The 25,461-nt window shown below is 39.9% G+C and overlaps 1 protein-coding gene across 10 annotated transcripts in view; it reads left to right on the top strand.

Moving 5' to 3' along the window:
- Positions 1 to 25,461, top strand: part of DIAPH2 (diaphanous related formin 2) — an 811,416-nt gene that overhangs the window by 33,306 nt on the left and 752,649 nt on the right. For 8 of the 10 annotated variants that reach the window (XM_037908252.2, XM_043522783.1, XM_037908256.2 and 5 more), the window contains exons 2-4: positions 6,882 to 6,914; positions 9,607 to 9,780; positions 21,153 to 21,257. In XM_037908252.2, coding sequence (XP_037764180.1) covers positions 6,882 to 6,914; positions 9,607 to 9,780; positions 21,153 to 21,257 — 312 coding nt within the window. The remainder of the gene's footprint in view (positions 1 to 6,881; positions 6,915 to 9,606; positions 9,781 to 21,152; positions 21,258 to 25,461) is intronic. The other 2 variants (XM_037908255.2, XM_043522784.1) reach the window with 1 other exon arrangement.

The raw sequence follows: 25,461 nt of genomic DNA, 5'->3' as shown, positions 1-25,461 counted from the left end.
TTGGTTGTAAGAAGGGAATAGCCACATGTTTTGGACAATGCCTTTATTGCTTTTGTTAAAACATTTATTTTTTGGAAAGGTTCAGTCCATTTTACTGTGTGATGGCAAAGGAAAAAATAAGACTAAATCAGTAATGATTTATGACATACTTAAAGGAAATAAACCAAAAATAAGGATCCCCGCCCCCCGCCCATTGTTGGAGATTACTCTGAAATCGAGCTTTCCGGATGCATTATGCTTTACTGAATCTTCTATCACTAGAATTGCTTACAACAGAATATACAAAATTTCACAGGTATCTTTTTCCCCTTTAGTTAAATCCTTTTATTGTTTTCCCAAGTAATGACCCTAAATATTTGGAGAATGTGGTACTGATGCAATTAAAACAAAGGTCGGGGGGGCTGTATAGGGGAAAAATACTAAGTGGACAGCCTTGTGAGTGACACTTTAGCTCTTTGGTTATTGTCTCAGACTTGAGAGTTTTTCATGGAAGTAAAAATGAAAAGCAATTTCTTGCTAAATATTTACATCATTACACATGAACAAAGAAGCCAGAGACGTGGAGGTGATGAAGCATAACAAAATAGGATGCAGGGCACAAGGTTGGTAGAGGGTGACCTTTAGCTGAAGTCGGTTGGCCTGCTCTTTGAGTGATCCGCTCTCTTGAGTGGCATGTAGACAAGCATGAAGAAAATAGAGAAGAGAAGAAATTGAGAGAAAACCCTTGAATATGAGGGGAAAAAACATGCTGTCCACTTGCTTAAATATCTAGGAGATACTCCAGTTGAATAAAGAAACTCCAAAGATCTAGAAAGAAGTTAAAAACTTCATTATATGCTGGGATTTCTGGCACCTTCAAAATATTGTTTAGTTGATAATAGCCATCAAAATATCAAGGAAATTTGGTGGTGTTCCCAGTACTGGTCATTTGCCTTCTATGAAAAATGGCTCTCAGTAAAATACAAGCTTAACCGTGAGCAGAACCAGTATTACTTGAAAACAAACAAATAATTCCCCCCCGCCTCCCCCAAGTGTAGTAAAAAGTAGGATACAATTGTGGGCTTAAGGCAAAACTAATGTCAGTTATAACCTATTAAATCTTAGATACGTTATTGATGTGATAGAGTGCTACATTAAATTCTATTACAAAATTAATTAGACTGAAACTTGGCACAGAGTGTCAGCAGAGTAATAAGTTACTTGTACTTTTTATGACTGGTAAAGGGGTGCTGCATAGTTCTTTTGGTCTCATTATGGTCTTTATTGGTATGGAAAAGAAGAAAGTGTATTAATTCAGATAAAAATTCAGAACCCAGTGAGACCTCCACGGGACCTAGATGAGAAGAAAAAATTGGACTGAAGAAAACGAGGAATTATGGCAAAGTAAGCTAATTCTTCAGGAGGCGAAAAATGGGAAACTGTGTTATGGGATGTGATAAATGAAGGGGGCTGGGTAGCTCTCTTTTATGGACACCCAGTTAGCTATAAAATCCCTGTTAGTAGCTGTTTTCTCCTTGCTTTACCTGTAAATAGTTAAAAAGTCCATGGGTGAAAGGGAGGGAGTGGGCACCTGACCAAAAGAGCCAATGGGAAGGCTAGAACTTAAAATTGGGGGGGAAAAAAAACTTCCCCTTTGTCTATCTGTGGTGCTTTCCTGGAGAGGAGGGGCAGAGCAGCTATGCTTTAAGAGCTTGGGCCAGGTGTGAAACATCATCCGATCATACCTAGAAACTACTCATTTGAAACACACAGATATGTAGATAGACCAGGAAATGTCTAGGAAGATGCGGTTAGGTTTATTTTTTTTATTTCTTTATGGTTTGTGGACTCCTCTGTGCTAACCCCAAATGCTTTTGTTTTGCTTGTAACCTTTAAGCTGGACCTCAAGAAAGTTATTCTTGATTCTTAATTTTTGTAATTTTTTTTTTTTAAATCTAGCATTAGCCTAAATTTCCAGATGTATCTTCTTTCTTTTTTTTATTCTTAATAAAATGTACCTTTTTTAAGGATAGGATTGAATTTGTGCGTCCTAAGAGGTTTGTGGAAATGTTGTTTAATTAGCTGGTGGCAACAGCTGAATTCCTTGGTTTTCTTTCTCAGCTCTTCCCTGGGGTAGGGTGGGGTGTGTGTTTGTGAGAGAGAGTGAGTACATCACAGGAAGAAATTCCCAAATGCGCTTTCCTGGGTTCTCAAAGGGGTTTTTGCCCTTGGGTGGTGGCAGCATCTACCCGCCCACGGTCAGAGAAAAGCTGTAACCTTGGGATTTTAATACAAGCTTGGAGTGGCCAGTATTAATTTTTAGAATCCTTGCGGGCCCCCACCTTCTGTGCTCGAAGGACCAGAGTGGGGATTCAGCCTTGACATGGAAGGAGGACGCTTTTAATCACTATTGCTTAGAAAGGTGATAAACAAGGTTAGAAAAATGTGAAAGACTTCAGGTACATAAATTGAAGCCCACAAGCTAGCAGCTATGGAGGCAAAGAAAAGCCAGTGCTGTTGAACTTTATTTGCAGACTATATTTAATGACTAAACAGGAGACAATAATTCAGTATTTAACATTAAACAGAGTTTAAGAATTGGTGTTCAAGGAGAAGGTAATAAACAGTATGTGTGAATCTTGGCTAAAAAAAGGGATGGTTAAATAAAAATACACTAACTCCTCACTTAAAGTCGTCCCGGTTAACATTGTTTCATTGTTATGTTACTGATCGATTAGGGAACATGCTCATTTAAAGTTGTGCAATGCTCCCTTATAACGTTGTTTGGCAGCCGCCTGCTTTGTCCACTGCTTGCAGAAAGAGCAGCCCTTTGTAGCTAGCTGGTGGGGGCTTGGAACCAGGGTGGACTGGTAGCCCCCCCATCGGCTCCCTAGGTCCCTGTGGAGCAGCAGCCCAGGAGACTATCAAATGCGGGCAGTTCAGCTGTCCCTCTCCCAACTGCCATGTGCTGCTCTCTGCCTTGGAACTGCTCCCGGGAGCCTCTTGCTTGCTGTGTGGGGCTGGCGGTGGGGGGGAAGAGGGACGCTAATATTGGGGTCTCCCCCTCCCCCTTGCCATCCGCTTACCCTGTCTCCATAGAGCGGGGGCGGGGGTGGATGGGACGGGACATGACAGGGCTTAGGACGGAGGGAGCTTGCAGGCAGGAGCTGCTGTCTCAGCTTCCTGATCTAAAAAGGCAGTGTACTTAGAGTCTCTCTCCCTCTCCCCATAGGGTGTGTCTCTGTCTCTGTCTGCCATGCTGTTTCCCCTCCCTCCATTTGTGTTGTCTTGTACAGTGTGAGGCTATATTAACAACTATGTTAACCCTTGGGGGCTCAGCTGATTGCTAGTTCATCATTTAGCAGTAAGGCATTCCCTGGGAAATATCCCATCTTCTTCCACCCTCTAACTTCATCACCTCAACCAAGCTTCACAATCATCATTGCTGTATACAGTATTACATTGTTTAAAACTTATACTGTGTGTGTGTATGTACACACACACACACACACACACACACACAGTCTTTTGTCTGGTGAAATTTTTTCCCCTGGAACCTAACCCCCGCCCTCCATTTACATTAATTCTTATGGGGAAATTGGATTCGCTTAACATCATTTTGCTTAAAGTTGCATTTTTCAGGAACATAACTACAACGTTAAGCGAGGAGGTACTGTATATTTCAAGTTTCTGTTTAGGGTTGTTCAGGGTTGATCACACAGGTGCTGGAATGAAAGTGGGTTACATGAAGCAATTTTGCTTAAATTTAACTTTTTAAAAAAGAAGTCTTTGAAAAAGGGTGGAATGTATCTGTGCGGAAACACCAGTTAATGCCACATACCTAGGCAGGTTCTGTGTATCAATCATGCACAAATTGAGTGACCTCATGACTCTTCAGATTATGGTTAGTCACGCATTTCAAGCCCAGTGGAAATGGACCTAAAGGGTAAATGATCGAGCCTTTTCATGTTAAAACAGACATCAAATAGTAAGAATAAATAACTGGTTATTAACGGGCTTACCAGCTGCCGTAGACTATGAATTACACTTGGATTTGATAACTTTGGTTTAACCATCACGTATTCTGGACTATGAACATGCATGGAGGCAGATTGATCAATATTTTATGACTTCAGCTACTGAGGACATAACCATTACTGTCACATAAGGCGTTATAGTTAACCTTTCTAAGGCCAAAGTTGACACATCTTAATGGCTAAAATTAAGTCCACATTTAGATACCTAAATGGAACTGGCCTCTTTCAGAAGTGCAGAACAATCATTTCCTAGTGGGAACACCTGGGGAAATCAGTTAAAATTAAAACCTTTAGATTGTAGCTTTGCTGTTCTGAAATATTTCAAAAATAATAATTGCCAAGTAAAAATATCCCCATTGAGGTATGAATTAATGGAAATTTTGGGCCTGTACTTTGATTTTTCGAAATACTAAATTTGTAGTGTGGTATTCACTACTTTTGCTGAGGTATTATTTAAATATCTAAGTGTGAGCTTCGTCCATTCTGAGTTGCAGGGCCAAGAGGAGGGAGAATTGAAAAGTTACTTATAGTTGCTCTAAGCAACTCACTTTAGTGTTAAGAAACCATTATAAACTTCATGAATAAAATGAATTCCCATTTTAAACTGTTTTTACTGTCATTAGTTAATAAAATTAAGTTTTCTAAAGTCTTTGAGAAAAGCCACATAAGAATTAAATTCTATGGTTAAAAACAAGTAAATAATTTTAGGCTTTGGGAGTTTTTCCGGAGCTTTTTCAGAAGCATTGTACAATTTAAATCTGTAGGTCATACTTGAGAACTTGCAGAATGAAAGCCATGCCCCTTAGCCTGAAGCACTGGGGACTCCAGCAGGGGTTCCCCCATTTTGTGGGGTTATGGGCACCTCAACCTGTTACCTCCTGTGTGGGCAGCAGGTCCGTGGGTGTAGGCAAGATTGTGATGCTGCTGCCAGGTAAGGAAGCATTGGGATGTGCTGAGCACCGGCTACAGCCCTGCAAAATATGCCTGTAGCTAAGAAAGACCTGTCTTGATGCTTCCTTTCCTGGCTGCAAATCTGCCTGTGGTCCGGTCTCCTTTTCCCCTACACCCCCACCCCCCAAAATGAATAAGCAGCAGGCCTGTTGCCAATATCCAAATACCATTAACGTTAAAGTCAGTTGGATGGTTTGGTTCCTGGCAAAAGTTGCTATTAACATGAAGTTCGTTAATATCAGGGTTGCAATTAAGCAACATCCACTGTAACTCAAGGTGAGCTGTATGAGCCAGTAACGGGGCAGTCTCCAAATACTTGAGTAAAACATTGGCTGCTACTTTGAGAGTACAGTATATGCAAAACTGGAGAGTGTAGGGGAGCTTGCTTGTCTGTCAAACCGGTAAGCCCTGCTGGGAGGTTAAGGAGCACAATAGCAAGTGGTAGCACTGGTAACAAAAGGGCTACTTTGTGAGTGGTAGAAGCATTAACTACACTGGTTGAGCTATCACAAGTGCTGCTGACTTTGAAGCTCCCCTTAGTTTCCAGAAGCTAATGCTTTATTTTCCACAGTATCCATTACTGATGACACAATATTTGCTGGTTTCAGAGTTCATTAGTGCTTGTCAATTTGATGATTGAACTGGGTATAGAATGTAGGGCAGCGTCAGTGGATGATCTGGCAATAAAGAAAGATGAAATATTCACAATAAAGCAATGTCTGCAGCCTTTGGATACCATAGACAGTGAAGGAGTAGTGACTGAGTTGCAAACCATAGCAAGTGGATGATTGGGTAGGTTTTGGGTTGATCCCCTATCCTGGTGAATATTCTCTAAAAGTGTTGTGCAGTTTCTCCTCCCTGAGGAAATTATCAGTTTTTCAGGGCTCCATCTTGTCAAGGCTCTTATTCCTAATGTAGGAGAGGCTGTTAACAGTGCAACATAACTATGTGGGTTGCAGTGGCTATAGTATGCTGATGATGCACAACTTCTTACTTAGCCATATCTGAGCTAGCTAAAGTTGTAATTCGCGCTACTGAGTATCTGCGGGAGACTGGTGCATGAAAGAAAGCTAGCTGGGTGAGTAAAACATAGTCCCTATAAAATTATATGGCTTTGATTGTCTGGATGGGGAAAGCACTTAGAATAAATGGGAAGGGCTCCGTTTAGATACTCCGTCACTGAGATATGGGATCTTTAATGGAGGGACCATACTATAGCTAATTTTCTGCCATGCTGGCAAATAACTATCAATTCATGGTTTTGGATAGCTCATGTAAATCACAGTGACATTTTTCTCTAGAACTCTGGAATGGTTCCTGCTCAAACTACCAAAGCCATTACTAACTCAGTGGTTCTTAAGTAGTATGTGGTGACAGTTACCTGAAATATACATTACTTTTTAATGTGAGCCAGGTGAGAACAAAATAAAGCTTTTAAAGAAATGAAACATTGACACTGCTAGATGTGTCTAGATTGAGTCTTCTGGCAAAATTGAGAGAAGGGTGCTCCTGCTGGAAATAACTTCCTCCACACAAATCTTAAATCATCAAATTTTCAAGTTGTAAAACTAAGTAAACTCGGACTTAGATATAACAGTTCTTGCACTGGTTACTAGTATCCCAGAGTGAGTTAGATGAAAAGTGTTTAAGTTTGATGCTGTATGGTATGTCGAAATTAATAACTTAACATCCTACAACTCATCTTTCTGGGTGGAGGGAAAGTAATGCTCTGTAAGGGGTTATAATTGTCTGTCTTGCTAGCTTAAACCCATTAATAAATCTCAGTTTGTTTCTATTAAATCAGCTAAAGGAGGATTTTAGTTACTGTTTCCTCATTAATGTACAAGAGCTTAATTTTTTCTTTGTTTCACACAAAGGTAACTTGCTTTTTCTTTTTTCTTTGGTTTTTAATAGAACATTCAAATAAAAACTTTGGCAGATGATGTGGTAAGGCCTTCATGGCAACTTTTATCTACAGTGCATGCTGTCTTACTCAAAAGGTTATGGACAATGTAGCCTGTATTTAAAGGATATTAAATGTTTCACTCGTTGGGTTCTACAAATATTTGCAGTAATTGGGGGTGGTAAAAAATTGTAAATTAATTTATAGGTAAAAATACCAATCTGTCGCAGCTATTCTTAAATCCAGTATTTTGAATGATTGTCACTATCCACAAATGCTTGATTTAGGTCAAAAATACATTAAGTAAAAGGGATGCAGCTTATATAGGGTTACCTGTTTTCAGTTTTGGTAAAGTAAGTCTTACAGTACTAACTTATTCCTTGCTCCCCCTTCCCCATTTCATGAAAAGTCAAGTGGAATGGAAAACCAAATTTGAGTCTTGAATAAGTTGTAAGTGTTAATTGTAGACAACCAAACTTTTAACCTATTGATTTGTTACTTAACAATATGTAAAACAGTTTAACTTAATCACTTTTATGAAAAAAATTCTACAAAAAATACACCTGTAACCTTAAATAAGCTGCTTAAGCCTGTTGCAAACGGGCAGCAAGTTACATTCTCTCGTGGTGCCCCGGGCTCCGGCAATATTCAGGGCCCGGGTGCCTGGCTCCACCAATGTTTGGGGCTGGGTCTCCCCCCTGGCCCCACCTGCTGCCCCCCTGCTCCTCCCTTGAGTGTCCCCTGGCCTCCCCTTGTTGTCCCCGCGCACCTCCCTAGGCCCTGGAGCAGAGCATCCCTGCTTCTCCCCTGCAGCTTCATGCTGCCTCCCTGCATCAACTGCTGCCTCAGGGTCCTAGTGCCCCGCAAGCACTAGTGGCAGGGTAGGCTGCCCCTGCCCTTCCCCCTCAGACCCTTTCGTTTTCCAGCAGGACCCTCCACCAGTACAGCCGCCCCCCACCCCCCGCCTGCACTCACTGCTCCTGCCACACGCTGGGCAAGGGGCAGCCCTATCCACCACCCCCAGTGAGGCTACAGTGAGGGGCAACAGCAGGGGAGAAGGCGCATGTAGCCCCCGCCCCGGCAACCACCACAGGGGAGGTGAGGGAGATTCCTGGACCTGAGTGCGACCCTAGGAGCACATGCAGTGACAGTGTTGGGGGTGAGTATGCTGCCGGGGGAGGAGGGGGGGCGCTCTTCCCCAGAGCTCGTTGTAGCTGGCGGGGAAAGGGCTGGGGGGAGTCCTCCTCTCTGGCCCCAGTCCCAGCTTGCCTGCACCCCAAACTCATCCCCAGCCCTGCCCCACCCCAACCCTCTGCCCTAGCCCTGAGCCTCTCCAACACCCCAATCCCCTCATCTCCAGCCCCAGCCAGAGCCCTCACCCCCACACCCTAACCCTCTGCCCCAGCCCTGATCCCCCTCCTACATGCCAAACCCTCATCCCCAGCCCCACCCCTGCACTCCCCCAAACTCCCTCCCAGAGCCTGCACCCCTCCTGCACTCCAATCCCCTGCCCCAGCCCAGGGCCTGCACCTCAGACGTCCTCCCCCACCCAAACTCCCTCCCAGAGCCTTGGGCAGGTGGGGGGGTGGAGCTTAGGGGGTGGAGTTTGGGCAGGGGCGGGTTCTGGGCACCACCAAAATTTCTGCAAACCTGCCACCCCTGGTTGCAAATGGACTGTTTTACTGAATGTGTCTTCTTAAGGCTGTTCGATTCCATAAAATATACATCAATAATGAGATTTGTTAAATGGTTTGTTTGCATTGATGTTAAAGCAGACATAACAAGTATTTCATTCTTCAGTTGGTGGTATAAGATAACAGGTTTTCTGACTAACAGCTATCCAGGTAGAATTGTGTATTAATTAATATGGTAACAAACAGCCTTAGGATGAAGGATCACAAGATCACTCTAACTGGTGGAATGATTCTTTCTCCTCTTGTAATAATAAACTGAGTATGCATGCACTTCTAAAGGGGGGAAAAGGAATACAACCCATTCAGTTTTAGTTAAGAACCTTCATTGCAGATCACATGGTATGCTTTTACTAATGTCTGGCAAGTGTATTAAACTGTGAATGGCTGTTTCTATGCAGTAAAACGATTGATTTGTGACACTACGTGCTAATTACAAGAGACTGTACTCAACAATAGAAAAGTCGGTGACAAAACCTTAAGATACTTTGTATTCCTCTGGAAAATTTCTTTATGTGGCAATATTGTGTACACCTGGTGAAGCCGTGATTATCCCCAAAATTTTGCCATTTCAGCTATCCTCCAAAAACCCACCACCAGTCTTCAGGTAAAAGAGGGTTGGGCAATTGTCCTCAAATTTATCAATGTTCATCAGAAATTGGTTAACAGGACTGTTACCAGTTGATGTGCAGCATGCCCTTCTCCCCGTTCCAACTATCTTGCAAGATTTTTGAGACCCTAATGTACTGGTGTGTAGGTGAATATGAGAGTGGGAATTAAATGTGGTGATATAGGCTATACTTCAGTGCCACTACTTTGGATTAAACTTAATTCTGAATGGGGGGGAAAAAATTCTATGAGAACGAGGAGTTTTACGAATTTATAAATAGTACAGTCTCTGATTTTTGGCCTTGCTACTTAAAATAACACTTGGTATGTTCGTTGCATCATGAGCATGCAATTCGATCAATAAAGATTTATGCTGCTTTCTCACATTGTGCATATATATATAGGAATTACTTTAAAATATCTTTTTTGTTTTCAGCGTGACAGATTAACCAGTTTTAGAAAATCAGCTGTAAAAAAAGAGAAACCTCTCATTCAGCACCCTGATTCTCAAGCCTCTATAAGTGAATTTCCAGTTGCCCAACCATTGTTTGATGATCGTTGTATGAATTTATCAGAAAAAGAAGTTATGGATCTCTTTGAAAAAATGATGGTAAGCAATTTGCTAAGTTTTTTTCTTATATTTTCATGTGTATCAACAGTTTTGAAATGTGAGATGTCAATGAATAGTTTTTCCACCTTACTTTGAGACTTGAAACTTTGGCTGCAAAGCTAGCTACTATTGTGAAACACCAAGACATACCCTATGCGCTTCATACAAAGGACAGCTATTTAATTCTATGAGCTACATAATCTGTCAATTGACTGAATAATCAGTAAAACTTGCCTGAGTGTATGGCATGTTCAAGAGTTGCCTAATTCAGGTCTACAGAGAACCACAAAGGACTTGACAAAAGTAGAACAAATTTGAGATTGCTATCCTTGACAAATAACTGTTTTAAACAATCTTCAAATAGCACAGTTACAGCAATACCAGAAGTTTTACTGCTTATGTGAATGTTGTGAAAGGATTAAGTGATCTCTGAAAAAGACTGAAGGGCTTACTAATACAAAAAGACCTTTTATATACAAATAACGCTACATTTTCTTCAGGGTCTTAAGGTTTCATGTATAAACAGTAATGTGTTAGGGCCTATGATAACAGTGACATTTATGGCAAAATTACTACAATCATGCTTCTTCCTCAGTAACATGGAAACCTGCTTTTAAAAAAGTAAGTGTGTATAGCTTATGTACATCAGAGGTAATTGTATTCACATATAACTTGCAGCAAAAGACCATGGTTTGCTTTGTTTCATAGCTTTTTCTCAGTTACAATTTAACTCATATTTTCTTGGAGCTACTGTGTGACTGTCTATGTACAATTTCTGTGAGTGTTAGATGACTGAGTATTTTTAACGCTTCTGAGCATGTAAGTTGAAATAGGCAATCTAATTCCTTTCCTTAGGACTGACTATTCTTTCAGAAAGCTAGCAAGTGGCAGAGCACTATTGGAACAAATAAGTAGCAAAGGGTCTTAATTGTTAATACACTACTGCTTTGGTACCTAAATCGGCTCCAGGAGAATCTATGTGGGAGGATTTCAGATTTTCCAGATCAATCCAATCGACCCCAGTAAATGAAAATGTGCATGAAAGAATCAGATTTAATGCTTTAAATGACTAAGCACTTTGCTCTAAAGAGGCATTGAGAGGAACAGGTTCTTTGTGATGGCTCATTTTGGTGAGCAGATTCAATTAACTGACTTAAACTAGTTGTATTTTAAGAGCTCTCAGTTGCAGTTGAAAGCATAAAAAAATCTAAGTTTGTTACTACCACGAGTAATGGATAATTATTACCTACTGGAGGCTCTTAATTTGTCAACTGAGCACAAACAAGATGCTAAAATATGATAAGCATATTCGAGGGAGCATAATAAAAGTTAGCATAGTTTTGAGAATATTAAGCAATGCTAGCACATGGAAGCTTGAATCCGTGGTGTGCCAGTATAAATTAAACAGGAGCAACATGTATTCATGTTAAGAAGGTGAAAATATATTTTTTTTAACCTTCGAGTGTATTATCATTCCAAAGTCTGAAGAGAATGTTTGATTGCGTCTGAATTTTTATTCAGTTATTCCCTTTTCAGAAAAGGTTATGCTTACCTTCATGGCATCACATGTATGTAACTGGAGCTGCCATGACTTTGAGCGCCTTCTCCTGTGATCCAAAACACATTCATATCCAGGTGTGAACATAAATTAGGCTTGCTTTATTACAGAGCAGTTGTTAATGCAATCAACTATAGATTAAACGAAGATCAGTACTTAAAGCATGAATAAGAAAGTAAATCCATTTGTTCATGTCTGAGTATCACTGATGACATAGCAGAATTTTTGGAATCAGTTGCTAACTTTGAGTATTGAGCAACGGACCTTCCAGTAATCTGCCATACATCATCCTTTCATCTCCTTGGTGGTCATCCCCTAGCATGATATCCTCCACCTTTCCTTCCACAATAATTTTTCCAAGGTTATCTCCATCTCTGAGCCTAATGTGACCAAAGTACACACATTTGCATCTGATTTCCAACATCAGTGTCTGCTTCTCTCTAATAATATAACTTAAGCAACAGGTGAGTTTTGAAATACTTTAGCCATTAATTGCTATTACTCATGGTAGTCAGGGATGCAACTCAATGATTTGGGGGTCCCTAGACCTCTGACTTCCAGAAGCTGGGACTTGGTGACGGGAGATGGATCACACAATAATTGCCCTGTTAGCTTCATTTGCTCTGATGCATCTGCGGGTCCAGAGCTCAGGCTCCAACCCAGCCTGAAAGTCTACACAGCATTGGAACAGCCCTGCTGTAGCCTAAGCCCAAGTCGGCTGGCACAGGCCAGCCACAAGTTTTTCTTTGCTGTGTAGATGTACCCTGTAATACCAGGGTACAAAATATATAGGAATGACAAAATAGTACCATTCCCCCACCAGCGTGAACTGTCTGGGGGGAGGGGAGGAAGGGGAAAAACATAGTCAAATATAGTTAAATTTTAAATGAATCAAATGGTACCATAGGATCTCTGTGGATAGAAATTCCATGCTTGAATAAGAGTATAGCAGTAGGAGTATACTACTTGACCAGAGTGGTGATGGTGATTGTGAAATGCTCAGGGAGATTAGAGAGGCTATAAAAATAGAAAACTCAATAATAATGAGGTATTTCTATTCCATTATGGACAGCCTCAGGAAGGGATGCAGCGATAAAATTTCTTGGCAACATTAATGACTGCTTCTTGGAGTAGCTAGTCCTGGAACTCAAGGGGAGATTTAGTTCCAAGAGGAGCACAAGATGTGGTCCAAGAAGTGAATGTAGCTCAACGGCTTATAATAGTAACCACAATATAATTAAGTTTTACATCCTTGTTGGGGTGGGAAAATACCTAAAAGAAACCACCACAGTAACATTAAATTGAGAAAGGGGAACTACACAAAAATAAGGAAGCTAGTTAAACAGAAATTAAAAGGAACAGTCACAAGAGTGAAATGCCTAAAAACTGCAGGGAAACTTTTAATAAACAGCATAATAGAAGCTCAAATTAGGTGTGTACAACAAACTAAAAGAATAGAAGACTGAAAAATACCACCAGGGCTAAACAGCAGTGTGAAAGAATCGGAGGCAAAAAGGCATCCTATAAAAATTGGAAGTCAGATCCCAAGGAAAATTGAAAGGAGCATAAACTCTGGCAAGTCAAATGTAAAAGTCTACTTGGCGGGCCTAAAAAGAATTTGAAGAGTAACTAGCCAGAGACTCAAAAACTAACAGCAAAAAATTTCAGTACCTCAGAAGCCAAAAGCCTGCCAAACAATTGGTGACACCACTGGATGATCGAGGTGCTAAAGGAGTGCTCAAGGTAGATAATGTCATTGTGGAGAAGATAATTAATTCTTTGCATCGGTATTCACTGCAAAGGACTTGAGGGAGATTTCTACACCAAGCCATTCTTTTTAGGTGATGCATCTGGGAAACTGTCCCATATTGAGGGATCAATAGAGGAGGTTTTGGAACAGACAGATAAAATAAACCGTAATAAGTCACTGGGACCAGATGATGTTCACCCAAGGGTTCTGAAGGAACTCAGATAAGAAATTGCTGAACTAATAGTTTTACCTATGACTTAAATCAGTTTCTGTACCAGGTGACTGGAGAAAAGCTTATGTGCCATAGATTTTTAAAAAATGCTCCAGATTCAATCTTGGTAATTAAGACTGGTAAGCCAAACTTCAGTACCAGGAAAATTGTAAAGAACAAAATTATCAGACACATAGATAAAAATATGTTGGGAAAGAGTCAATTTGGCTCCTGTAAAGGGAAATCATGCCTCACCAATCTATTAGAATTCTTGGAGGGGGTCAACACATGTGGACAAGGGTGGTCCAAAGAATATAGTGTACTTGAACTTTGACAAAGCCTTTGACAAGGTCCCTCACCAAAGGCTCTTAAGCAGAGTCAGCAGTGATGGAATCAGAGGGAAGGTCCTCTCATAGATTAATAACTGGTTAAAAGACAGGAAACAAAAGTTAGGAATAAATGGTCAGTTTTCAGAATGGCGAGAGAGAAATAGGGATTTATACTGGGACTAATGCTGTTGAACATGTTCATAAATGATCTGGAAAAAGGGGCAAATAGTCAGGTGGCACATTTACAGATACAAAATTACTCAAGATTCTTAAGTCGAAAGCTGACTACAAGGAGTTACAAAGGAATCTCACCAAACTTGGTGTCTGAGCAACAAAATGGTAGATGAAATGCAATATTGGTAATTGCAAAGTAATGCCCATGGAAAACATAATCCCAATTATACATACAAAATGTTGGGGTCTAAATTAGCTGCTATCCCTCAAAAGGAGATCATGGATAGTTCTCTGAAAACATCTGCTCAATCTGCATCATCAGTCAAAAAGGCAAAGAGAATGTTAATAACGGTTTAGAAAAGGGAGAGATAAGACTTTAAATATCATAATGCCACTATATTAAATCCGTGGTACTCCCACACCTGGGATGCTATATGGAGTTCTGGTCACTCTGTCTCAAAAAAGATCGATAGAAATGGACACGGTACAGGGAAGGGCAACAAATGATTAAGGGTGATGGAACAGTTTCCATTTGAGGAGAGATTGAGAAGACTGGGACTACTGTGACGGGATCCCCCCGGGATGCAGCCTGGGACTGTGCTCCTTGAACTCTCCCCAGCCTGGGCTGTCTCTCACAATGCCTTGTTTGTGACCAGCAGCAACCCCCAGAAATATACTGTCTTGCACTGCTCAAGATGGGCAGTGCAAATTTATTAATTGGTTCACCACTTCAACAATGGAAAGTGGACGTACACCAGCCTTTGCAAACCTGAGCGGATTTGCCCCATACTTCATACAAAGGATGTATGGATGTGAGGAATCATTAAAAAAGGGATAGAGAAAAAGATGGTGAATATCTTATTGCCCTTATATAAATCCATGGTATGCCCATACCTTGAATACTGCATACAGATGTCGTCCCCTCATCTCAACAAAGATATACTGGCATTAGAAAAGGTTCAGAAAAGGGCAACTAAAATGATTAGGGGTTTGGAAGGGGTCCCATTTGAGGAGAGATTAAAGAGGCTAGGACTTTTCAGCTTGGAAAAGAGGAGACGAAGGGGAGAATATGAGAGAGGTATATAAAATCATGAGTGGTGTGGAGAAAGTGGATAAGGAAAAGTTATTTACTTGTTCCCATAATAAAAGAACTAGGGGCCACCAAATGAAATTAATGAGCACCAGGTTTAAAACAAAAGTGTCAACCTGTGGAACTCCTTGCCTGAGGAGGTTGTGAAGGCTAGGACTATAACAGGGTTTAAAAGAGAACTGGATAAATTCATGGAGGTTAAGTCCATTAATGGCTATTAGACAGGATGGGTAAGGAATGGTGTCCCTAGCCTCTGTTTGTCAGAGGGTGGAGATGGATGGCAGGAGAGAGAGATCACTTGATAATTACATTTTAGAGTCACTCCCTCTGGGGCACCAGGCATTGGCCACTGTCAGTAGACGGGACACTGGGCTGGATGGACCTTTGGTCTGACCCAGTATGGCCATTCTTATGTTCAAACTCACTGGTAAAGATAAACAAATGTATTGACTATAAAAGATAGATTTTAAGTGTTGGGAAAAAAGTCAGAATGGTTACCAAAATAAAATAAAATATATATATAAGCATGCAGTCTAAACTCTCAACCCTGTTAGACTGGGCAACATCTAGATTAAGCAGTTTTTCTCACCCCACTGGATACTGCAGTTATTAATATACAGGTTTGCTCCTTAAACCTGGGCCAGTCTCCTCTGTTGAAGTCTTGTCTTCTTCTCAGTGTCTTAGCGAAGATGTGGACAGGAGAAGAGCCCAGTATGTGTTCACTCTGTCTGTTTTATACCCTCATGTGCTTGGGGAGCACAAGTCCAGGCATGTCTGGGGGGCGTTGCTGAGTCTCTCCAAGCAGTGTTGAGCAATTCTCCTGGTGTGGCCTCATGCAGGTGTGTCATTGAATTGTAGCTCTCTTGCTGGACAATGGCTGCTGATGGATTCTTTGACACCTCACCTGGGGATTGGTTACTTTCTGTGCTGTTGCGTTTGGGGAGCTAATATCTGCCTGATTCCTCAACTTACAGTATGTTTTAGTGACTACATACAACAAAATTCTCATAACTTCATATTAATTAATGATACACATATATGGATAGAGAAATGACTTTCAGCAGATCATAACCTTTCCCCGATACATATAAAGCATTCCTTGTAAGGTAAGATCACAATTATATGAAATGAGGACTATGGGGTTACAGTACACTTCCCCAACGTATAGAATGTCACAACTAGTCAGCTTGGAAAAGTGACAACTGAGGTGGGGTATGATAGAAGTCTATAAAATCATGATCGATGTGAAGAAGGTAAATAGGAAAGTGCTTACCCTTTCACATAACACATGAACTAGAGGGTGTAACGGAATTACTACACAGCAGGTTTAAAATAAGGAAAAGGAAGTACTACTTCACACGATGCACAGTCAATCTTTGGCACTTGGTGACTGGGGTTGTTGTGAAGGCCAAAACTATAACTGGATTCAAAAAAGTATTAGATAAGTTCACAAAGAATAGGTCCATTAATGGCTATTACTCAGGACAATCAGGGATGCTACCCTGTGCTCTTGGTGTCCCTAGGCCTCTGACTGCCAGAATCTGGGATTTGAGAATAGGGATAATTGCCCTGTTGAGTTCATGCCCTCGGAAGCATCTAACATTAGCCATTGTTGGAAGACAGGATACTGGACCGTTGGTCTGATCAATTATGGCCGTTCTTAGTTTTGCAAGTTGGCAAACGATAGACCTATTCATTACAAAGGACAACAAGTAATATCTGTTATGCTCTGAGGGCCTCAGTCTGGCCTCCCTGATGAACACCTTCCACCTGAGCTGGCAATTGACCCTCCTCTATGCTTTTCCTCCAATTCTGATAAATTCACAGATTATGCCTCAGTTGAAACTGGGTCAGGCCAAACTCATTCTCCTTGCCCATGCATGGTGAGGCAGTGTTGGTTTCCCAACCTCCTTGTGCTATCAATTCAGCCTCTCGTACACCTTCCTATCCATCCTGACTTGCACGTTGCATCCTGTGTTCAGCTCTTGCATTTCATGGTGTGGCTGCTCTGTATTTTAAAGAGGAGGAAGAGCATTGTTCAGCGGCTATTCAGCAGGTTGTATTCAGTAGTAGAAAACCTTCCACCGGAATGGCCTGTTCAGCAAAATGGAAGTGATTTTGGCCTGTGGAGTTCAGCCAATGTGACTTGTATCCAGAACAGCTTGGAGTGTTTGCTGCTTATTCAGTCATTGGGCCTTAGGCTTAGTACATTGAGGGCGTATCTAGTGGCTATCTCAGCCTTTCATATTCCCATTCTTAGAAGATCAGTATTTTTCTAGTGCTACGGCAGCGAGATTCTTAAAAGGAATTTATCTCCATCTGCTGGTGTGGAAAAATGTTCCCTTGTGAGACCTTAACTCAATCTTGGCAGCTCTGATGGGATCTCTGTTCAAGCCTCTTGCATCCTCTCCCTTTCCTCTCTTGTGTCAAAAACTACATTCCTCATGACAACACACGCAAGCAGAGTGTGAGAGTTGCAGGCTTTGATGGAGGAACTTCCTTACACACAATACACACAAGGATAGTGACTTTGTGGATGCACCCGAAATTTGTGTCTAAAGTGGTCTCTGTTTCGTTTGTACCAGACCTATGTCTTTCCCTAAGCCACATTCATACCTGGAGGAGCAGTGCCTTCATATGTTAGATATCAGATGACGTCTGTCCTTCTACCTTGGCAGGACTAAACCCTTTTGAGCTTTACTTCATCTGTTGGTGTCGTATACAGATTATATAAAGGAACAAGTAGTCTCTGCACAGATGATCTCTAAGTGGATAACTTGTTGCATCAAGACTATATCTAAGACTATATCTATATCAAGACTAAAGCAGCTTCAGCTATGCCCCCTAAATGGGTGTGAAGCCATTCTACGAGAGCGCAAGCTAAGTCAATGGTGTTTTTGAGTGACATTGTCAATATTGGACATTTGTGGGGCTGCCACGTGGTCAGCAATACGTAAGTTTCTGAACCATTATGCCATTACCACTGCATCAAGAGCAGATGCAAACTTAGGGAAGGCAATCCTTGTTCAAATAGACTCTGCTTGTGAGTCACCTAAGTGGAATACATGGCTGCATCTACTCAAAGAACATATGGTTACTTGCTGTAACTGTACTACTTTGAGATGTGATGCAGACATGTATTCCACGATTCACCCTCCATCCCCTCTATTTTGAAGTCTAGTCCCTAAGCATTGGGTGCGAAGAAACTAAGGGTGGTCCTGGAAGTGCTGCCTCATATAGCTGGGGAAGGGCTAGGACCATGAGGCGCAAGCACAGCCCCCACCCCATGGGTATTATTAGGCAACATTTTCTGGCTCCAGTGTGCTGGGCATGCACCAGTGGAATTTTGAGAGACAGTTACAATAAGTAACTGTTTCTTCCCTTTATAGCAGAGCTTGCAGCTCTGATAAAGGAGAAATGAATTTGAGGAATCGCCTATCTGAACATATTAGGTCTGTTAGTCCAGGGCTTCCTGTGCCTCAGTATAGGAGATGTAGGAGGATAAGAGGAATCTGGATGGATGGGGAAGCATAGACTAGGCTAGGATGAAGGGATTCCCAAGGCTTGGAGGAAGAATGACCTAGGATGAGGAAGCCAGGAATGCAGTATGTGCAGGGGCTTGATGCTGGGTTTGTAAGTTGGTTTCCCTCCCAGTTGTCTTACAGCCAGCCAGACCATCTAGTACAGGTTCTCAGCTTGGATCCTTATTTTAGTAGCTTTTCCATACCCCTTATCCTCAAGCTATTCTACATGGAAACACACTTTATATTTTGTGATGGCAGCACAAAAAAACCCTTTGTTTTTGGTTTGTGCTGCACCAAGTGCAATGTGGTGTATGAGTAGGGCTCCTAGATGTTACAGTAATACAAATACTATCTTTGGTTCAGAGTTCTGTTTTTATGAATGTTGTGACTCAAAAGGACATTGTGATTTCTTAGTTTCTTGTAATTCTCAAGTTACTGCATTGTGAAGTCAATTATTCTGAGTTTTTGGTGGGCTGAGATCACAATGTGGCCATTACCTCTAAATACAGGATAATTTACCTGGACTTACCAACTGAAATTGTTGAATAATTCACTGATTGATTACAGCAAGTATGGATGCTATCAAACTTCATGTTTGTTCTCCAGCTAGTGAGAGTAAATACTAGGATTAAGTGCAGATCGCTTAGGTTTCAGTCCTAGTCTACTAAATGACAAAAGCTATCTTGGATTTAATTTCTGTATTTTCTATAACTTTTGTTTTGAAACAAAAACTCTAGTATAGTCAGAAGTAGAAACTTGTGCTTTTTTCACATCTCAAGCATTTGTGGTAAGCCTTTTTTATTTATTTATTTATTTATTTATTTATTTGAGACCCATTCATTAAACTGACATTGATGTCCTCAAATACACATATGTATTAAGACTTTTTCTCTGGAATCCAAATGTCAGTGCAGGAATAGAATTAGGAATTAGTTTTTTTTTTTTCTTGTAATGATTATAATGGGATATTAAAATGCTACTTCAGTTTGACAGTAAAAACTTCTGTTAAACAAAATGGGCTAGACTACCTGTTCCTGAACAGGAAACATAAGCTAACCTCAGTAATTTGAAAAATTGTGGATTTAACTTAAGTGTTAATTCTTCATTAACTAATTTGCCAGTCTTAAGACAGCTTCATGAATGGTTTCTTTTAAGTAACTGAATTAAAATACTTTCCTTGGTTTAATAAAACATAGACAATTTCTGCCATTCTCCTGTACAATTGCAGCGTTAACTTCAGATGAAGCAACTTGTGATTGCAGGGTCTGTGTACTTAATGCACACTAAACTACTTACATTCTTGTGATGCCTAGATGTACACGTAAAGAAAAACTTAGTGGTGTAAAGTTGAGTTGGCTCCGCACAATCTACTGGGCACAATTACAAAAGCAAGAAAATAAGTTTAACAATCATACTACTTTTACTGTACCCATATATACCCACCTTGCAGCTACCAAAATATTAAACATCAACAAAAATGGTGAACCCAAATTCCGTTTGTTGCCGCGAAGGTGGAGTAAAAAAATAAATAAATAAAATGGCCCTCAGGTGATAAACCTGATAACTTTGGAGGACGGCAGAATGAGAACCACCAATAGAGAATGGAAATAGTGGGCAGCGTTTAGAGAGGAAAAAAGCTCAAATAATCTGGACAGAAATGTCAAATTGGTTTCTACTAAGGCTAGCATTATTGTGGGGCTTGGGGGTTTCGGTCATTGCTTTCTGAGGAGGATTTAAGCCAGTGGGCTTCAGGATGGAAAATATCGTTTAACAAAAGATTTATATAAATAATACTTTACCTTCTGTAAGGCCTTTATATTCTTTCCATTTTATAATCTGAATGCTAATGTGCATGCTAGAATTGAAATATTTACATATATTTTCCTAAAGTTTCGTAGTTAAAATGCTCATCTGCACTGGAAAAGAAGTTCAGCACTTCATTAACATCCAGGTTGTGAGAATGGCACCAACTCATAGCAAGCAAATAGCTAGTGTAAATAAGCACCTTCCAAAATCAGAACTTCGACAAGCCAGGGAAACAGGAGTATTCTGATGAGACTGTATTCGTTGATCAGGGAATATGGCTTGATCAGTGGGATTGTAGTGTTTCTAAATCAGTTAGGGATAATCCCACCTGTTAGTGGCTAAATATGGGTTTGGAAAGCTAGCTTTTGGTCCTTATTATGGGAAACTGGCCTGTGTAAGAAAGTTTACAAATTTGGTTAATGTGTCAAATGTCTAAAAATCTCATTAATACTGGAACAACTTTGTTCAAAGTGACAAGTTTTTATGTCATTAAAATGTTTTTTTATAAAGAACATAGCTTTGGACACTGATAATACAAAATTTATGCATGTGGTCAACTTAACATCTGAATTGGATCAATTATAGCATCTTACTTTTCTTGTTGTTTTTACTGGAAGCATACTTCCTTGTCAGTTGTGTTGAACATAATGCTAGTTGTGGGGTATAATGGAAAATTGTAAAATTAAAATTCATAATGTATAGTTAAAGGTATAGAATAAAAATTTAATATTGAGAATTCAGAGGACAATGTAAGGGAATAATTGACTGGATTACCACAGATATTTCAAGTAGGTACACAGTAACTCAGTCACTGTTAATTTTCAAATATGGAGCAGTTTTTATTTGTAAAGGGGCATCAGTACTAGTCAAGAAAAAAGAAAACTGAAATAAGTATTATCATGTCATTTTATGTTGTCTGCTCATTTACAGGAAGACATGAACTTAAATGAAGAACGTAAAGCTCCTTTACGAAATAAGGACTTGACCACGAAACGTGAGATGGTTGGCCAGTACATTTCTGCAACTGCTAAATCTGTAAGTTAACTTTTCCAAGATAGACCAGAATAATAAGCTTGGCTTCATGTACTTTATGCTTTTCGAGATGAAATAGTCTGATTGCAGTCTGACAAGGTTGTCTTCTGCAGTTTCCACGATATGCTATGCATCCGATGAAGTGAGCTGTAGCTCACGAAAGCTCATGCTCAGATAAACTGGTTAGTCTCTAAGGTGCCACAAGTACTCCTTTTCTTTTTACGAATACAGACTAACACGGCTGTTACTCTGAAACCTATCAATTGTAGATAAATTGTTCGAGGTGTACTAAATTTTAATTAATCTGAAACATGACCCTCACTTCACTGTAAACTAGTCAGACTTCAAAATCTACAGCTCTAGGGTAATCAGTAGGACTTGATGATGAAAACATGGAATTGTCAAATTTGTAAAGTAATAAAATTGATGTTGGACAAGGTCTCAATTTGTTAAATTAGTTAAGTAGTGTAGCTGGCTTGGTGGGGCACAAGGTGCTCTGGTGCTGGTGAGAATCATTCTGTAGTAAGATGAAATGCCACCATTCTTAGGGATAACCTTATGGAGCTGTCAGTCTTCAGGGTTGAAGAATTTCCATGCTCCTCGCTGTGTGTATAAATACCTGTGTTAGTAGATCCACAAATCACAACTTTGTTATGCCATAAAGGTGTTCAGTTACCTACAAGTATATGGTTGCATGCAAAGTCCCTAGAGGGGGAGATTTTTTTTTGGGTAAAATGGCCACAGGTTTATCCGTCTCCAGTTGGCCAATGTTCAGTTAAGGTTGATTGCAGTGAAAGATGGTAACCTATTCTTGGACATCTGTAGTAATTCCACTGTAAATTACCAATGTGTTTTGCCTTGTAGTCCTCTCTTGTATTCGCTGTATTTTGTATTTTAAGCAAGCTGATTTCTGAATGTTAAACAACGCATTGCAGCACTGCCAGAGCAGAGTAACAGCATTTTTTAAAATTTAGCTTTTGGTATCCAAGAGCAGAAATATGTTTCAAGTGATAAGTGAAATTTGCCATTAGCATCATTTTCAATAGAATTGGGTGATGCATAGAGTTTTACTTGGAAATTGGGACTTTTTTCCCCCCATTTTTGCATTCAGTTATTTGTAGCAAAATGCTTTGGGAAACACAAGCTTTATATTCAGTGTAATACCTAAAGGCAGAAATTTTAGTAATCTTATGCAACTAAGTCTGAGTGCAAAATACAGATAACTATACATGGATAATCATGTGTTTTTATTTTTAAAATGAACTGCAAAATAAGATAGTTCGTTTATCTTCCTAATGATAAGCATAGAACTGAAAGTGAGGTAAGTGACTTGAGCTTCTGAGTTTTTTTTAACAGATTTTCATCAGTACACTGTTACTATATGAAGTTTTGACTTCAAATTTCTTCACAACACTAGAACTCCATATAACTGAATGAATTTTTGGAAAAAGTTACATGATTATCCTTTTCACTGAATGAGGGGAGTTGATTGGTGTAATGTGTAAATAGAGATGTTGAAAGAAAGTCGCATCTGTCTTATCTTTATTAAACCAATAGATATGAAAGCTTAAAGCTTAAAGCTTGTCCTTCAATGAATGAAAAATCCAGAGTGTAAAGCATTACATGTTTCTAAACATACCACAATCATCTAGTACACCAGCTGTAATAACATTCCACTATTATGAAAATGATTTGGTAATATTTTTGTGTGAACTAGCTTTGGGTTTATTGAGGTATTTTTGATTAGGGTGCTTTAAAGCTTCTTTTTCTCCATTTGATGATATTAAAAAAATCAAATGTAGGATCAGTCCAAGCAAGAGGAAAACCAATTATATGTTACTAAAACTTCCTTGTTGCAGAAGTTATGGAAAAAGTGTCTACTGGGAATATTTAAAGCAATACTCTTTTCAAAAATATTTTCTGAAAGTGGCTTTTCCCCTAAAGATGTTAAGATATAATTTAGGAATTTTATAATAAAGCATGGCTAAGGTTGCATGCCTAACAGCTTTTGTTTGCATTTTAAGAAACTTTAACCTTATCACAATATGTAATACATTGTGGAGAAGTGTAGCATAAACTTGGGTGTTGATTTTAAATACAATACTAAGTATAGTTTTTGTTTTTTCCAAAACAACCTTCAGAGAAATCTTCATTTTAAAACGTTGTTCAGCCTTCAGTTTGGATGTTTCATTGGTGTCTACAATGTTTGCCTTTTAAAATATTGTACTCCAACTCACATGTAGACTTTAAAATAGGTAATTTAGGTGCATGTCAATTGAATTCTAAAACTTGAATGGAATTTATAAATAAACCAGAAGTGTAGATGTATGTTTGTAATTTTTTCTCGGTAACATTATTATTCTCATGGCCCTAACTTTCCTTTTGGCTTAAATCTAATGAAAGATTTATGTAGGTAAAATAACTAAACTTAGGAGTTAATGATTTTAATGACTTGACCCACCTCTTAAGTGTCCTTCAGATTCATCTATGTTTGATGATCTTTCTGTGGCAACTACAGCAGTTGATTAAAAGGAAAAAAAATTCAACAGTTGACTCAAATGCAATGTCATTTTATTCTTAAGTACTATTTTCATCAGTCTGCTTTGTTTGCTTGATGGTCATCGTCCTCCGTTGGATGTGCTTCCTTCCCACTTAGTTGACTGCTTCTGTGGATATTATCTCTTTCTGGACATTCCCATGAGTAACTTACAGTTTCAGTGCCTAGAGTGGCTTCTTCTCTTTGTTGAAAAAGTACTTTGTAGGGGGTGAAGGGCACCTGGGCTGATTTACTGTGAGTTTGCAGATGATTTGCCAAGTGGCCAGCCTTCTGCAAGTCCAAGTTGATGGGTGACTGTTAGAAGAATTTGGCAGCAAAGGTCAGGCAGATCCATGTGACCACCAATTTCATGTGTTCATATCACACAACTGAGGTTCACATGGTACATGGTCTGCACCAAGTAGTCTATACACTTAAGCTGGCAGCTCCTTTCTGGAAGTAAAAAGCATATTAGCGGTAAACTCTTTTGAATGGTTGTAGTAGGGCTGTTCCAGGTTGTTGGTAATTGTGGGGTTTTTTTTCTTCTGCCAAAGTCTAGCAGCTTAGTTTAAAAAGTATATTAGTCAAAAACATAAATGGCCTTAACTATTTTATTATTTTAGCTGTATAGGTTTCTTAGTTTTGTCTGTACTCCTTTAGATTGTCCTTATTACTCTTGGGATCCATTCATTAATAGCTGAACTAATGACTTTGTTTTTTGTCAGAAAGTTTTTCCTACCCTGTTAAGTCAGATAATATTTCCACAGACTACTTAAGATACAAAACAAATTTAAAAACCTGAAGAGCACAAGACATTCCCCCCCTCCCCCCGATATTACAATATCAAAAGACATAGCATTTAAACATTTTTAATTATGAGCTAATTTGATTTTTTTTTTTTTTTTTTTTGGTCCCATATTTGTCCCTGTGGGTTCACCACTTTGTGGGGAGGAGGTACACCTGTGCTTGAAGACCTTTGGGAGCAGTGTCCACATGGTCTGCTCCATGGTCTGTATGCCCTCATGCCCTGTCTGAGGGCGTGTTCCTGCTCTGTTTCCTTCTCAACTGCCTTTGGCATGACACTGAGCTTTGTGGGGGTCCAGTAGTTAGTGCTACCAGTCTTAGGCTTGTTACTTTAATTGCCTTGTTTCCTTAGTGTTTTATAACATCTAACTATTTACTTACTGCACAAATTAGTTTGTGTGTTTTGTGGGCCTGCCTTGTTCAGTCTTTCATAGGTGTGGTTCAGCACCCTGTCCCATTTCCACCCTGGTAAGGGCTTCTCCCTTTGTCAGAGGCTTTGTGAATTTTTTTTTAAAATTTGTTATTCCAGAAACCTAAGTTTTTAAATCCTACCATACATGCAGAGGGTCTCTTCCCCTGAGCGATAGCCAGTCTAATTGTCTCCACTGTCTAGAGGAGACATTTGATCAGGGTGCAAGATCTGTATCTGATTCAGAAGCAGATCGAGGAACTGAGGAAGGACCAGCTTAAGTTGCTGCTCCTGGAGTGTTGTAGGAGACTCTCCTCTGACTTGTTGACCATGGTACTTGGCTCAGAACCAGCCAGACAAAGCCACCTCAAAAAGGTAAGTATTGACCCCAGCTCCTCTGGTACCTGCTCCATTGGTAGGGCACAAGGGACATTCTGATGGCTCTCTTGCCATCGTCA

The sequence above is a fragment of the Chelonia mydas genome, chromosome 9, assembly GCF_015237465.2.
Source record: "Chelonia mydas isolate rCheMyd1 chromosome 9, rCheMyd1.pri.v2, whole genome shotgun sequence".
Classification (NCBI taxonomy): domain Eukaryota; kingdom Metazoa; phylum Chordata; order Testudines; family Cheloniidae; genus Chelonia; species Chelonia mydas.
The sequence above is the reverse complement of the archived record's forward strand: the minus strand, read 5'-3'. Positions and strand labels throughout refer to the sequence as shown.